Source organism: Hakea prostrata, chromosome 4 (genome assembly GCF_041222555.1).
Source record: "Hakea prostrata isolate BN-2017 chromosome 4, UWA_Hpros_2, whole genome shotgun sequence".
NCBI lineage: Eukaryota > Viridiplantae > Streptophyta > Magnoliopsida > Proteales > Proteaceae > Hakea > Hakea prostrata.
This window is the reverse complement of record NC_142603.1, coordinates 769,866-783,571: the sequence shown is the minus strand read 5'-3', so window position 1 is coordinate 783,571 and position 13,706 is coordinate 769,866. Positions and strand designations below refer to the sequence as shown.

The 13,706-nt window shown below is 38.4% G+C and overlaps 1 protein-coding gene across 1 annotated transcript; it reads right to left on the bottom strand.

The window, feature by feature from the left end:
* Positions 1-3,066: 3,066 nt before the first annotated feature.
* On the bottom strand, positions 3,067-13,260 carry LOC149016889 (nucleobase-ascorbate transporter 7-like). The gene is made up of 14 exons (XM_089153789.1): positions 12,936-13,260; positions 12,116-12,213; positions 11,828-12,004; positions 11,642-11,742; positions 11,473-11,548; positions 11,286-11,345; positions 10,051-10,235; positions 8,405-8,501; positions 8,095-8,181; positions 7,931-7,989; positions 4,947-5,038; positions 4,746-4,823; positions 3,409-3,569; positions 3,067-3,313 (listed from the first exon to the last, which is right to left on the bottom strand). The coding sequence occupies exons 1-14, from the start codon at positions 13,051-13,053 to the stop codon at positions 3,095-3,097; spliced, it is 1,608 nt and encodes a 535-aa protein (XP_089009915.1). The 5' UTR covers positions 13,054-13,260; the 3' UTR covers positions 3,067-3,094.
* Positions 13,261-13,706: the final 446 nt, after the last annotated feature.

Genomic DNA, 13,706 nt, shown 5'->3' with positions numbered 1-13,706 from the left:
ATGACGTCAGGCAGATAGAATCCTTTTGGGGACTTGGTCCCCAGCTGATGGCCCTGCTTTTCGTTTTCGCTGTTCAAGCCACGATGAGATGATCAATTGTTTTTCTTTTTCGTTCCTCTTCCTCTTTTCTTCGAAAATTCACAAAAAGAGTTAACGCCGCAAGGCCCGCAACTGTTTTTCTCGGTGATGAATTAAACTCAACATTTAATAATACAGAAAATCTGATGGAAGATACTCATACCTAGAAACTTCAACTACCACATTGACAGTTACGTAGCAAGGCAAAAATTAAGATTATAAAGTTTACCAATAAAATTTACAGAAATTGATAATCACATGCAATTGATAATGACCACAATTTTTTCTTTTTTATCAAATATCTTTATGTTAAGTTTTCTAAATAATGTCCTTAGGCATCAAAATTTGCCGATACAAGAAAATGAGGTGGGGACTGTCACAACATCTGTGAAGACATCATGGTTCATTTTCTTTGATGATATAATACTCTCTATTTTCAAATATAAAATTATCAATTTTAGAAAAAGTATTTTTTTATTTGTTTTTATTCTTACCAATCATCAATCATCAATTCCAAAAGAAAAAATTACTTTCTTTTTCTTCGATGGAATATGTATTAGAGTAAAATCAAAAGAGTGCCTCTCCCCTTGCATTTATCTTATTTTGTTTCAATTAGTCTTTGTCTATCTTCCTAAATACAAGTTGAGGATCTAGGATTTTATTGGATGAAAAAAATGCAAGGGTGTTTGGACAAGAGCAACCCAGTCATTTTGACCATGTTAACTTTAGTTAATGGGGTCTTACTAAAAATACCATTTTCACCTATATTGCATTGAGTAAGTCTATTTGATAGCAAGAGAAAGAAGAAAAAAAAAGTTGGAAAAGAAAAGGAAAAAAAAAAAAAAAAAACGAAATACAATCCACAAGGTCAAGGAAGAAGATAGGATTTACTATAGAAGAGGTTGAATAGTGGTGAATTATATATTATGAATTTTTTATAATTTTTTATATATTCTACAAATTTTATCTAATTTAGATGGGAAGGAGGAAACAAATGCTGATATTTCACACATGAAAAAATGAATATAAGAATCTCTCTACAAAAATCTCAAAAAATTAAAAAAAGAAGGAAGACCAAGTATTGACATCTTATACATAAAAAGGAATCACTAAGATAGTTACAAAGAAATTTCAAAAGATTAGATGGTGCCACGACTCTCGTCCCTAGGAAAGCTCTGTTCATAGACATGGCATAAATAACAAAATCTTGTACGTACTTGTGGGAATAAATATATAATAAATAGCAAATACCCATACATACCTTGGGGAATACATAAAATATAAATATAAAATAGTATGTAAATAGAAACCCCTACTTGCACATGTGGATATAAATCAAATAATATACAAATGACAAATATTGCCCATACGTTCATGTGGATATAAAGTGATAAAACTGAAACTCGGTTATTATTATTATTTTTTAAGTCAAAAGCTAAAATATGTATTAATTGAAACCAAACAGACCATGGATCTCTACCAAAGAAGTAAGTTCAATGACAAACAATAATAGAACATTCCACCAAGACCAAAAAAGCGAGAGTCTAGAGCCCCCTAGCAAGAAACTCAGCAAAACAAGTTATCTTTGTTAGAAATAAAATCAAAATAAATATATTGAAAACTAGGGGACAACCTTTGAATATTTTTTACTAAACTAATACTCCTCAAATCTAAAGAAGAAAAATAACCCAGTAGAGCTAAAACTGCCTCTAAACAGTCAGAATTGACTAGTAAATCAAAGACCTCTTTCTCCAACAAGAGACTATCTCTTCCTCAACTTGTACATCTTGCAAGTTGCAACAACTTCAACTTAATTATTGTTTCAATTGGAGGTTTTATCTTCAACTGAAAAAGAAGAATGGCGGCGGCTATATTTGGGTTTTTTCAATCTTATGTCTTGCTAATTTAGCGGAACTCAAAAAAAAGAAAATAATTTTTGAGTTGTTCCCACTTCTCTTTCAGACTTCAGTGTCCTTGAGCTCCAGGTGCTGCACCAACAAAGCCAAGTTCAAGCTTTAATATGGACTTAATGGTATGATATACTTTTACTCCCGCCCCGCCTTCCCACCGCCCCTGAAAGAAAGAAAAAAAAAAAACTGTAAGAATTTTGGCATCCGACCCAATGCCTTTGTCCTTTTGCCCCTCCCTCGTATATGCATTCAACACCTCCATTCTAAAAAAATATTAAAAAATCATACCGGCACAGTGCATGACAATTCAGACAATCTTTTGCCAAATTTATATGTTTCTTTTTTCCTTTGCCGAATTCGTGTTATTCAAATAAAGATAAACTATTTTCGTCATTTTTTCTTAACTTAAGTATAGGTTCTAACCGTTTTTTTTTTCTTTTTCCGTAATCCTTATAGGTTCTAACGAAAGGTGAACAATGGGTATAGTTTTGGGGTTTGTATGCCTTTTACCAATTATCTTAGGAGGTTCATAAAATTTTCTCCAAAAAATAAAAATAAAAAATTCAGGAGATGGAGGAAATTAAATTAGAATGTATTTGACACAACTTGGCTCTCATATTGGTGATTTTACTTGGGAGTATAGCTACTCCCAGCAAGCCCCAGCAAGCAAAGGCCCAAACGCATTTTAGAGTTCAAAGCAAAACTTGACCCCAAATCGAATCTAAATTGTGGAGTGAGCAGCGTTGCTCCCAAGCACGATCATCATAAAGGGTGAGAAACCTTTCTCGATGTTGTTATGGAGCCTGGCTTCCAAGTAACTATATTGATGAATATTCCTTAGGTTTAGATTTTTGAAAGAATAAAAAAAAAAAAATCCACATGCATGTAGAAAAACTCAATAGATTAAATGAAATGTTTTGGCTAGTAAATACTAGTGACACCGTCCTTATACGCCCCCCTCCCTCCAACCAAAAATCATACATTTTTTAGGATCTACATTTGCTGGGACTGTCAATGGGAAAGCCAGGCATGGTGGTAATATGGACGAAACCCAACCTGCTGGAAGCTGGAAGCTGGAAGCTGGAAGCTGGAAGCAAGCTGTTGCTTCAATATGATGGAAAATACTTGCCAAGGTTGTATGGAAGCGAATAGAATTCTTCACTTCTACTATCATCCTTGAAAACCCTAAACCTCTCCCACCAATGTGAGCCACTGTCTCTTCGTGTCGCTGGTTCAGCACGATCAAGGGTTAAGTCCAGGAAAAATGCAACAATTGCTGCCACAGTTGCATGGGATGTGAAGATGACATACAAAATGTCATTGAACTGCGAGTAATGGAACATAAAATCAGCCAAAAGTGTGTCAAGGTGGCAAAGTGCTAAATGGAGGGATAAATAGCTGTGGTTTCAAATATCCTCACCCATGTAGAACGAGTGTGAACAGGACCACGACCCGAAAACACTGAATATTCATTGAAGTATTCTGGCACGGAAAGGCCCATGAAGAAAGAGAAACCTAGTATAAACTTTGATCTGAAACTGTTAAGGTTGCAGAACTGAAGGAGACCAAGACCTGCGGAAACTGCTCTCACCAAAACAAATCATGATCAGAAATTCATTGCTCACGACAAATCACTGCTGTACAGAAAGTAGTCTTTAACCACTAAAGGTAGCATGGATGATAATGAACTACTTTCCTAGTAATGCCATTATTTCTAAGGTAATCATCATATAGACCAAAAACTCACATCTCATGTACAGATTTATATCTTTTTGCAACTCTTCAGTGTCCATTCACTTAAAGTTAAAAGTGAACAAAATTAAAGAAAAATTGAATAACTCTTGTCAATTTATTTCAATCCAAACACACCATTTAAATATTAATGTCCTTTATTTTAATTGTTGTTGTTTTTATTATTTATTAGATAGTACCTAACATCACTTTAAAAATTATATTCGACTTGGCTTCCCTTGGCTTCTGCCAAACAAGGCCTCTGGAGAATCTTGCAACTTCATCACAACAAGAATTTCATTTGTTTAAGTACAGATTTCCCAACCCCATCCACTTTTTTTTTAATCATTTTGTAAAATTTAACTATGGGATTGAACAAGCATTTGCTTCAGTTCTTCTTTGGCAGGGAAATCTGTATTAAAACAAATGAAATTTTATGCACACGCAATCAACCAAAGATCTAGGACAACAACATGAAAATGATTGCCGTAATGGAAACATGGTATAATTGATTACAGAATTGAAATTCTTTTTTAACACCAAAGAATTGAAAAACAGTTTGTTCCCACCCATTTTTCAGAATTAAATAAAATGTCAAAAATGTTTATGTGACATTTGGCTGAAAACCTGGAGACTACAGTCAGTTATTCAGGATATCCACACTGCTAAAAATGGGATTTTCCAGATTTTGTAGGACAAATTGCTCATCGGCTCTTCAGAATCATATCCTTACAGATGGCAGAAACTCTTCTGGCATGTGTTGTGGTGGTAGAAAGGGATATCTTTGTTTTACACAGGCTCTCACTCTTTAACATTAGTATGGACACCCAAAAGAACTTAAATAAGAGTTTTAATCAACTTCAGCTTAACTAAGAGTTCACCCAATCAATTGCAACAAACATATTAAAAAAAAGCCAAGCATGATGCACAGCATCAACCACTAATCATCTTGTTTATATTTGATATAACAGAGCTCACCTAATATATTTTAAAAGAGTCACAAAGAGAGAGAGAGAGGGGGCATACCTACATAAGCAAAGCAAACGCAGTATAAAGCAGCCACAATGGGCCAAGGAATAGAAGCAAGAACAGCTCCAAATTTCCCTGCTTACAGTGCAATAATTACTCAATTGATTATAGATGGAACCAAGATATCTATAGATTCTGGTTGGTTAGACAAGAGGAAATTGCAGAAAAAGCTTTAGACTTGTAAATTAATTAACTTACCCAGAATAGAAAAGAAAAGCATGAATATTGCAGAAACCTGAACGACTCTCCGACTTCCTACTTTAGTTAATGCCAATAGACCCGCATTTTCACTGTGCATGTAAGAAGATAGAGTAAGACCTCCCACTTGGTGAAACAGAGTATTTGGATGATGATTAATGACATCAACCTTCTTTATTCAAACTAGCATGATGAAAATGTGGAGGTTGGCAAACTGGTCATTTGGACCTCAATACCATTTAACTAAAGTCAACCAATCAGGTGATGGTCTTTCTGTTACAAATTCAGGATGGTTGAATTAAGAGGGGAACAAATAATGGGGAGAAAAGGAAGCAAACTTGTTTTCTCTCTATATTCGATCTGGAACACACTTGGGGCCATTGAATAGGGTTTTGAAAATGTGAACTCCACCGAAGTTATGGGATCCACTTTTGATAGAAACCACTCAAACATGGATCAGGTGTCCAGCATAATGACCATAGGAAAAAATTAGTTCCCAGGACTGGAATCAATAAAGGGTGCAGCTTCAGGTGGCCTGGGTTGGACAATTTACAACTTGTGAAAGCAGAACTTGAGGCTTGTCCAATGCAGTTCAAATCAAAGCCCAAAATTCTCCCAGGTCAAACAAAGTTGCATCACCAAAAATGAATATGCAGATGTCTTGACACAAAAATAGTCTTATCTGAGCTGGAACAACAGAGGATGCAATGAACTCCCCCCCTGTCTCCGCATTTTCTCATCCCCCTACTACTTTTGTTCTTCCCTCTCTCCCTCCCCCTTCGTTTTGGTCATCCCTATTCTCCCCCTCTCCCCTGTCTCCCAATCATTGAGTTCCCCTTCAACTGATTCCTCCATCCATCATTGATGTCCACTGTTAGGTACTTGAATGAGGCTACTTAACAAGGTGGAATAACTCAAGAAGAAAAAAGGGACTTTGAATAAAAGTTGAATAAGAAACAATACATACTACTAGCAGTAGGTGATTCCTACGGCTACCCAAGAGCAATGGCTCTCACATAAACTTCTCTATCTCCTCCCTCTCTACTCATCCTCCCCCCCCCCCTATTTATAGCAATTACCTTCCCATCGAATTAATTAACAAAATCTACCTACTTCGAGTAGGACTCTTCAAAAGTAACCTAACTGTAATGTAACTCTAACCTGAATGTATTATGACTCACTCTAACATGAATGTATTATGACTCTCGACTCTCCAAATCTAATTCTAATAACCTTAACGCAGAAGGACTCTTCATGCTTCAAATCTGCCAGTCGCTGAATGCAATAGGACTCTGCTGAAAACAACAGGACTCTCTTCACTCTTCAAACTGTCAATCGTTTCCTTGGGAGTGCTTTCCTTGTCGAATATAGACTCTTGATATCAGAGGCTTATCATCCACCTTAAGGCATTTTGCCCAAATGGTACCCTCGAGGAAGAGGCTTCTTGCTGGAGCCAAAGCCTTGTGAGATATTTTCTTGGCTCCCATCCTCCATTCCACATTGTCAACTCCTTCCTCTCCAGGCAATAGAATCCCAGTGTCTCTATGGAAACATTCCTTCTTAACCAAGGGTTCTTGCTCTTCAAGTTTTCTGAGGAAGATGATCTGCATAAGGCTCTTAAGGAGGGGCCTTGGATGATAGGGAAAAAACCTTTGTTCCTCCGGCAATGGGACATCAACTTCAGCTCACCAAAGTTGACCATTGTCTCTCTACCCGGAATGCCATTACACTTCCAGCGTGAAGACTGTCTCATCATTGTGGGTTTCGCTATCAGCCGCTTCTCTTCTCCGCCCAGAACGCCACCTTGGTCCGCCCCCCCCCCTGTCCGCCCTGCGCGGTGGCCTGGCCCCCCCCCCCCTCCCGTTTGGTGTTCCGCCCCCCCCTCCTTGTCTCCCCGTTTTCTGCGCGGGCTCTCCGGTCCTTTGCCTTTCAACAACCTCTCCGGCAACGCATGCCTCCTTTAATTCTTTCTGTTCCATGTTCTGACCTAGGCCTAGTTTTCCACACTCGGTTCGCCTCCCTCTCCCCCACCACTAACCCTCCCGACCCCCCTCCTCCTCCTTCTCCTACTCCGTCTCTTCCTCCCTCTACCGCGTCGTGGCGTGGCGTCAGGCCATAGTCTCCTCCCCTAAACCTACCCCACCCCCTCTTTCCATTTCCAGCTTTCCCCTCCTCCCCCATTCCCTGTTGTCACCCCCTAATTCTGCTGCTTTCCATTCTCGTGATTCTCCTGTCCTTCCCCCTTGATCGAGTCCCCTCCCCCCTCTCATTCATCTTCTCTCTTGGCCTTTATGGGATTGTCCAAGGGCCTCTTTCTCCCATCCCCTCTCACACACTATCTAGGCCCACCCCCTCCCCTTTGTTTCCTCTTAGCCCTCTATCCAAACTGATGGGCACCTTGCCCATTCTTCTTCTAGCCCATCCCCCCCCAGCCCAGCAGCTATCTCTTTTGAGAACCCATCCAACCCCCCTCCTGTTTCTTCCTTCGCCCCTCTATTATGGGCTGGGCACCAATGGCGCATCCCCATCCTCTCCCTCCCCCTTGGCTCAACCCTCCTCTTGTCCTTTGGGCCGATCCCTTGATCTCTATAATCTCTTCTCCCCTTCTCTTACCATGCCGGGTGGCACCCCCTTTGCCCACACTCATAGCCGCTGTAGAAGCAACTGTTCAATTGAAGGGCACCATCACCGGGATGAAGACTCTATCATTGACTTCAAGACTTCAAGAAAGAAGAATAATCACTAAAAATTAATCTTTTTCTTGTTTGTCTTGGCATCCTTGGGTTGTAGCACTCTCATTCTTTGCCTTGGCCCCTGTTGGCCTTGGTTGGGGCCTCCCCCTTGGTCTCACCCTTGCTTCTTGTATCCTCCCCCTCCCCCTGTTTCTTTTCTTTTGGTAATAATTCTTTATTCATCCAAAAAATATATATACAGTGTTATCCAGAAAGCAGAGCACACTAAAGGAAATTTGGAAGGTTCATTACACTGATGCAGTAGAGCCATTTGCCGTACCAAAGATCCCATCAAGAAAGATCCCTATTCCCTGCAAGAAGGATTATATAAAACATGAGAAGCAAAATGTCTGGAATCTACCGGCCTTAAAGTCATCTCAGAAATAAAAGTGAGATATTCTAGAACGGTCCAGTACCAGCCAACCAACACCACGACTTAGGACAGAAGGTGGCACAGGTGTGGCACTTGATAATCTTGATACTGCAATGAATGTGCCCGTAGACTGCAAATGCAGAAGTAAATGTAAAAAGTAAATAAGCTTCTGATATTCAATTCATAAAATTTAGAAGAAAAATATATTTTCAGAACCAAAGGAACACAGTGGCAATTCCATCTTTGCAGCAATCCGGATTGCACAGAGTTGTAGATCAATTATTTGGATGGTATATATGGACAGTACCATGTTAGACATTCATACACAGCAAGTACATGGAAAACCTCCATACCTCAATAAGAGCAGCAAAAGAGGCAGCCATCATGGCAAAAGCTTCTCCAGCTTGAAAAGTAGGTGCCCCCCACTGAAATGGGTATGGAATCCTTATCCTATATTTAACATAGACAAGGCAGTAAACTTTAAAAGTCAGCAGGCAAACCACCTGAAAGAAAATTTAGCTGGCAAGGAAAACCATCATGCACAATGCAACAAGTACATGACTCATATTCATACTTCAGAAAGAACCAAATAACCAGAACCAACAGAAAATGCATTGTGCAATAAAATGTAAGCTAATTTGCATGCATAAAAGTTGAAAATTTCTTTCATCTTACCTTTAACATTTTGATTAGATGCTAGTGCAAAAATTAAAAGGAAATCAAAACTAAAAGGATAGGGATAACCTAAAGTATAACAGCCTTTAGTTTTCTCTGGCAAAGAAGTAACTCATCATTGCCATAAAAGCTGTCTTATTTCCTGCTCTGGTAGGAGAATCGAAGACAGAAGAATCAAATAAGCTTTTTCAATTAAAAGACAATCTTATAGTTAACAATATTGATCAACATTTAAGCGCATAATGCACATTATGAGGTCAAATATACAAGACTTGTGCTATGGAACAACATGTTGCTTCTCTCTTGATGATAAGGATCTATAAATCTGATCATCACAAAGTTTGTCCTTATCTATGATAGTTTCTGTTTACTAGCAGGAACAAGAAGATGTATTTTCTTCCAAACATTATGACCCCCAAAGTAATTAAGGAAAGAGGTGCCTGCAAGAGCCCAAAGCACGCCTAGTATCTTAGGGTTGATGTGCAAGGTAAGGCATGTACCTTTACTGAAGTGAAAGTTTGAACTTGACACACAAAAAGCATTAGAGCACCTTGAAATAAAGTCAACGATGCATATAATTACAATTTATGAAGTGTAAAACAGCCTATAACAGTTTACATGATATACTGATAAAAGAATTATATCTTAAAAGGAATGACGATCAAGCTGTACCAATATGAAGGATACCAATGATCAAGCTATTACTAGCAAAATGACCACATCTTGACCAGGATGCTCAATCAATCAAGAACTGAGGTCTGATGAACAAGCAAACAGAACTTAGATTGTTGCTGCAGAAGCATACTGAGGTGAAGAGCAAAGATTGCACTGTCTACCAAAATTTTCTCAAAATGCTGGGGGATGAAATTCAGCAGGATGACCGGGATCTGCGTGGCTTGTCCCAATCAAGCTATACAGGATTAAATCACTATGTTCCTAGCTGACATTTTAGCCGCATGCCTTGATGCTTTACCCAAATCAACCAACCACAAAGTGCTATGATCAGCAAGGACGTCAGCATAGATGGGGTTGATTAGCATGATTCTGGTTAATAGTTCCACATTTCTAGGCTACAAAAGTTTCAAAGGTCATTGGTAGTCCATGACTCAGGAGGCAAAATTCTCATTTCGGACACTCTGAAAATAGGAGAATAGCAATGCACAAAAGAATCCAAATAATATCATCGAGTTGGAATCAAATGCAAGATATTAGTTTAGCTAAGCAACAAACTTCCCAAGCTAAGCATATCAACTAGGTAATTCCTCAGTAGGGCAGAATTTGCATCATAATTAACCAATTATGAAGTTAAAATGTAAAAACTCACCATGGAGCAGCAGAAACTAGTCCAGACCGATCAGTCCGGCAACTATCCTGGGTGATTGGTGGTCTGCGGTTATATGCACCTGACTTCGTGAGAATATGCGCGTATAACCATACAATTGCAACTGTGAACAGCACAGCAAAGCGATCACCTCTGAATCTCTTTATCGTTAATAAGCGAGGAAGGTACTGTACCAAAATTTGGAAGTAAAATCATACTTCTTATTAACTCTAATGAAATTACAAGAAGAAAACCAGCAACCTAACTGTGAAGTTTGTCTACATGAAAAAAGAAGAGAAGTTTTTTTTTTTTGGGGGGGGGGGGTTTGGATCTTACAAGCATGGAATTTTGTTTAAAGATGTTGTTTGGGAACTGGTGACAATGAATGTTGCAAAAAAAGGTCAAGCCTACCAACAATTGTCAAGGTCAAAATCAGTAATGTAAGTATTGCTTCAACAAAAATGACACAAATGGACAACCCTAGAGGCTCAACCCAGTCAAAGCTCACACAAGTGAAACTGTGGAAGCTATTGAGTGGTTATAATTGCACATAGCTGGAATCAGTCATCCCTCAAACGTTGTGGTATGTGATTGCCATTATTGGCACTCACTACAACCTCCCTTAAATTTGGACAAAAAAAAAAGAGACAAACTCCCTTAAAAGAAAGTTGTTGGAAAATGACGGTTTGATAAGCTAGTGGTGTAGTTCCTCCACTTCATGTGCATCACCATCTACTGGAATCAAAACTGAGCAACCTCTTTTTCCATTTAACATCCAATGATTTTTCAAAATTATATGGTTTCCAACATGCAAATTAACTAAGACACGAACCTGAAAGGATTAAAGAACATGGCAGTTAATCTCAATCTTCAATGTAGAAAAACTATGATGGATAGAGTACATGATAAAATTTAAAACTGAAGTTTAACAAATGGCCAATTCAGAGCATAATGTGTTAGATTTAAATCTGAAGCTTGACAGATGGCCGATCCAGTGTTCAGATTTAACATGTCACCGAGTCCCTTCAAAGCAGAAGAAGGAACTACTGAAGAAAGCAGAGATACTAAAACCAGAACAATTAAGAACAGCAATCAATAATAATTCAGGTTTGGCAGTCGATCATTTACTACTATTAGTACCTCATGACCTTCAAAAAAATACTGTATTGATATCAATTTTTGACTAACGCTGCAATTAGAAGTAACTGGAAAAGACAGAATACCCAGGAGACTCTTACCTGGGAGAAAAGAACCAGCAAGACAAGCGCAGGAAGCCCAACTTCAACACAATCTGCCAGCTACAAGCATCAACGATAAAGATAATTGCACATACGCAGTTAAATAGAAGATAGAAGTAAAGGGACTGTTGGATTAGTTCCAATGTAGAGACAACTACGAAGTCTTAAGTAAATTTAGAACTCTTACTCGAGGAAAACCCAGTTGATAGAGACCGAGTGCAGTAAGAGTAACAATAGGGACAGCAGAAAGAGGGCTTAGGAACCTAAATCAACAAGAAAAAGGACCAAAGCATGATTTATCATATAGGTAAGAAGAAGAATAACCAGAAGTCAAAAACATTTTAGGAAAGACCTACCTGACAACATTTCTCCAGAACCCAAGGAAACCGAGGACGATCGGCAAAATGGAAGCAGAAATGAGCGCCCCCTGTACTCCTCTCATTGTCCGTTTGAACCTCTGAAAAAAATACCGAGTAAGCATGACACCACGGAATCATAAAAAGGGGTATATAGAAAATTTGGTGAGAACAAGAAAAGGTAACCTCATGAGGATCTACTATTGTGCTATATCTATTAGCAAGAATGATTGCAACTGTGGGAACAATAAATGTATAAGAACCGCCAATAACCGTTGGAAGCCGAGTCCCGAAGAAGGAGTGCAATAGTGTGTTTAATCCGGCCACAAAGAGCAGGGTCTGTATCACTTGGGCTTTTTCCACCTGCAAAGAAAGTTCAAATTTTAATTGGAATATGTAACCAAAAACAAAATACAGAGCTATTCCAAGAGAAACACAGATTAATCGGAGCACCACAGGGTTATTAGTTCTTACAGCGCCACCGCCCATCTGGGGAACAATGATGCTGGGGATGATGACACTAGTTCCAAGCATCAGCAGATAATGCTGGAAGCCCAGTATGATCGTCTCAGCTGCATTTCAATATTTAGAAAGTAGAATAAAAGCTATCAGCAGTTGTTTCCTCGAGACCCAAATAAACAAGACAGCCATCAGTAACAAAAATATTGGAGTGCATCAATTATAATCTCAGTAAATAAACAGCGAAAGGACTAAGGAGAAATAGCATTTCATAAGCAGAAAGAGTTGAAAACAGGGGAACTCCGCTATGAGCCTTAGACGTTGCATGGGTGATGGGTGAAAGTTAAAAGGCTAAAAGTTAAATAATAATGGAAACTAAAGAAACTCAACCCTTCGTTTCGTAAAATTCTCAGTAGAAGGACCTAACAAGACGCAAAAAAATAAAACTTAGGTGTCCCAGGGACATTCAAATGCTCGAACTTTGGTGATCATCATTCATTCTGTTGCGACTAGGTCATCGAAGAGGAAAGGAAACATAGAACTAGCCAATGAAGCTCCAACAAAAATTAATAAAGAAGCAGCAAAACGCTGGATATCTTCAGAGAGACGCAACGAATGCACTAAAACATACGTAGAGGAAGCGGGAAATTATGAAGAGTAAAAAGGTTGCAGAAGAAGCTTGAAAACACAATCCGTGAACAAAAATGAGCAACCCTGTTCTAAATGTGATTCACCACGCGAAGGCAAAGCTCCCTAATGCTAGAGCCAAAGAGAGTTGCCGATGTTTCAAGCGGGCAATGGTAAGAAAACAATGGAGATAACGGAAGAAACGCACGCCAAAGAGGAGGACTAGTGACGCAGTAATCAACTCCCGGTAGCTGCTCCTTCACCGGATGCGGCTGAAACTCGTCTCCCTTGGAAGCCCCACCGCCGTTTCCACCACCTCCGGCCATCTCTGTGTGTTGACGTGTTTGCTATATCGTGCAATAGAATTGATAGAAATCTAACCACGAGTAATTTCAGACAGAGAATACAGAAAGACACGAAAGTAATGAACTGTCAACAACTGAAGCAAAATCCACCCTCTGCTTCACACGGTTTCTTTGCGTTTCATTTTATTTCATTTCATTTCATACTTAATAACGTTCTTTCAAGTTTAATCTCAATTAATAATGAGGAAAACCGAAAAAGCGGGTAATGAAGGGGAGATTGATATATTGACCAAAAAAAACAAATAAGGAAGATTGAGACTTACTGAAGACTAGTAGGGCTGTAAATAGATAATCGAAAATTCGCTTCCGCATTCGTTGTTTAAGGGTAGTTGAATCCTATTACTAATAGGATGTATCGGTTATTATCTATCTCATAAAATTAAGTTATTTATTTGAATTTGTTTTTTTTTTTTATAAATATTTTATTCGAGATATGTGATTATTTTTCTAAATTTTTTATTAAGATAAATACTAAAATTACTAAATTCTTAAATTTCAAGTCTAACCCTAAAAAAGTAAAATAGTAAAGATATCAACAAAGTAGTTAAAAGTGTTTAAGAAGAAAAAAAAAGAACAATTATTTTGTATTTATTTTTATTTATATTTTGAATAAG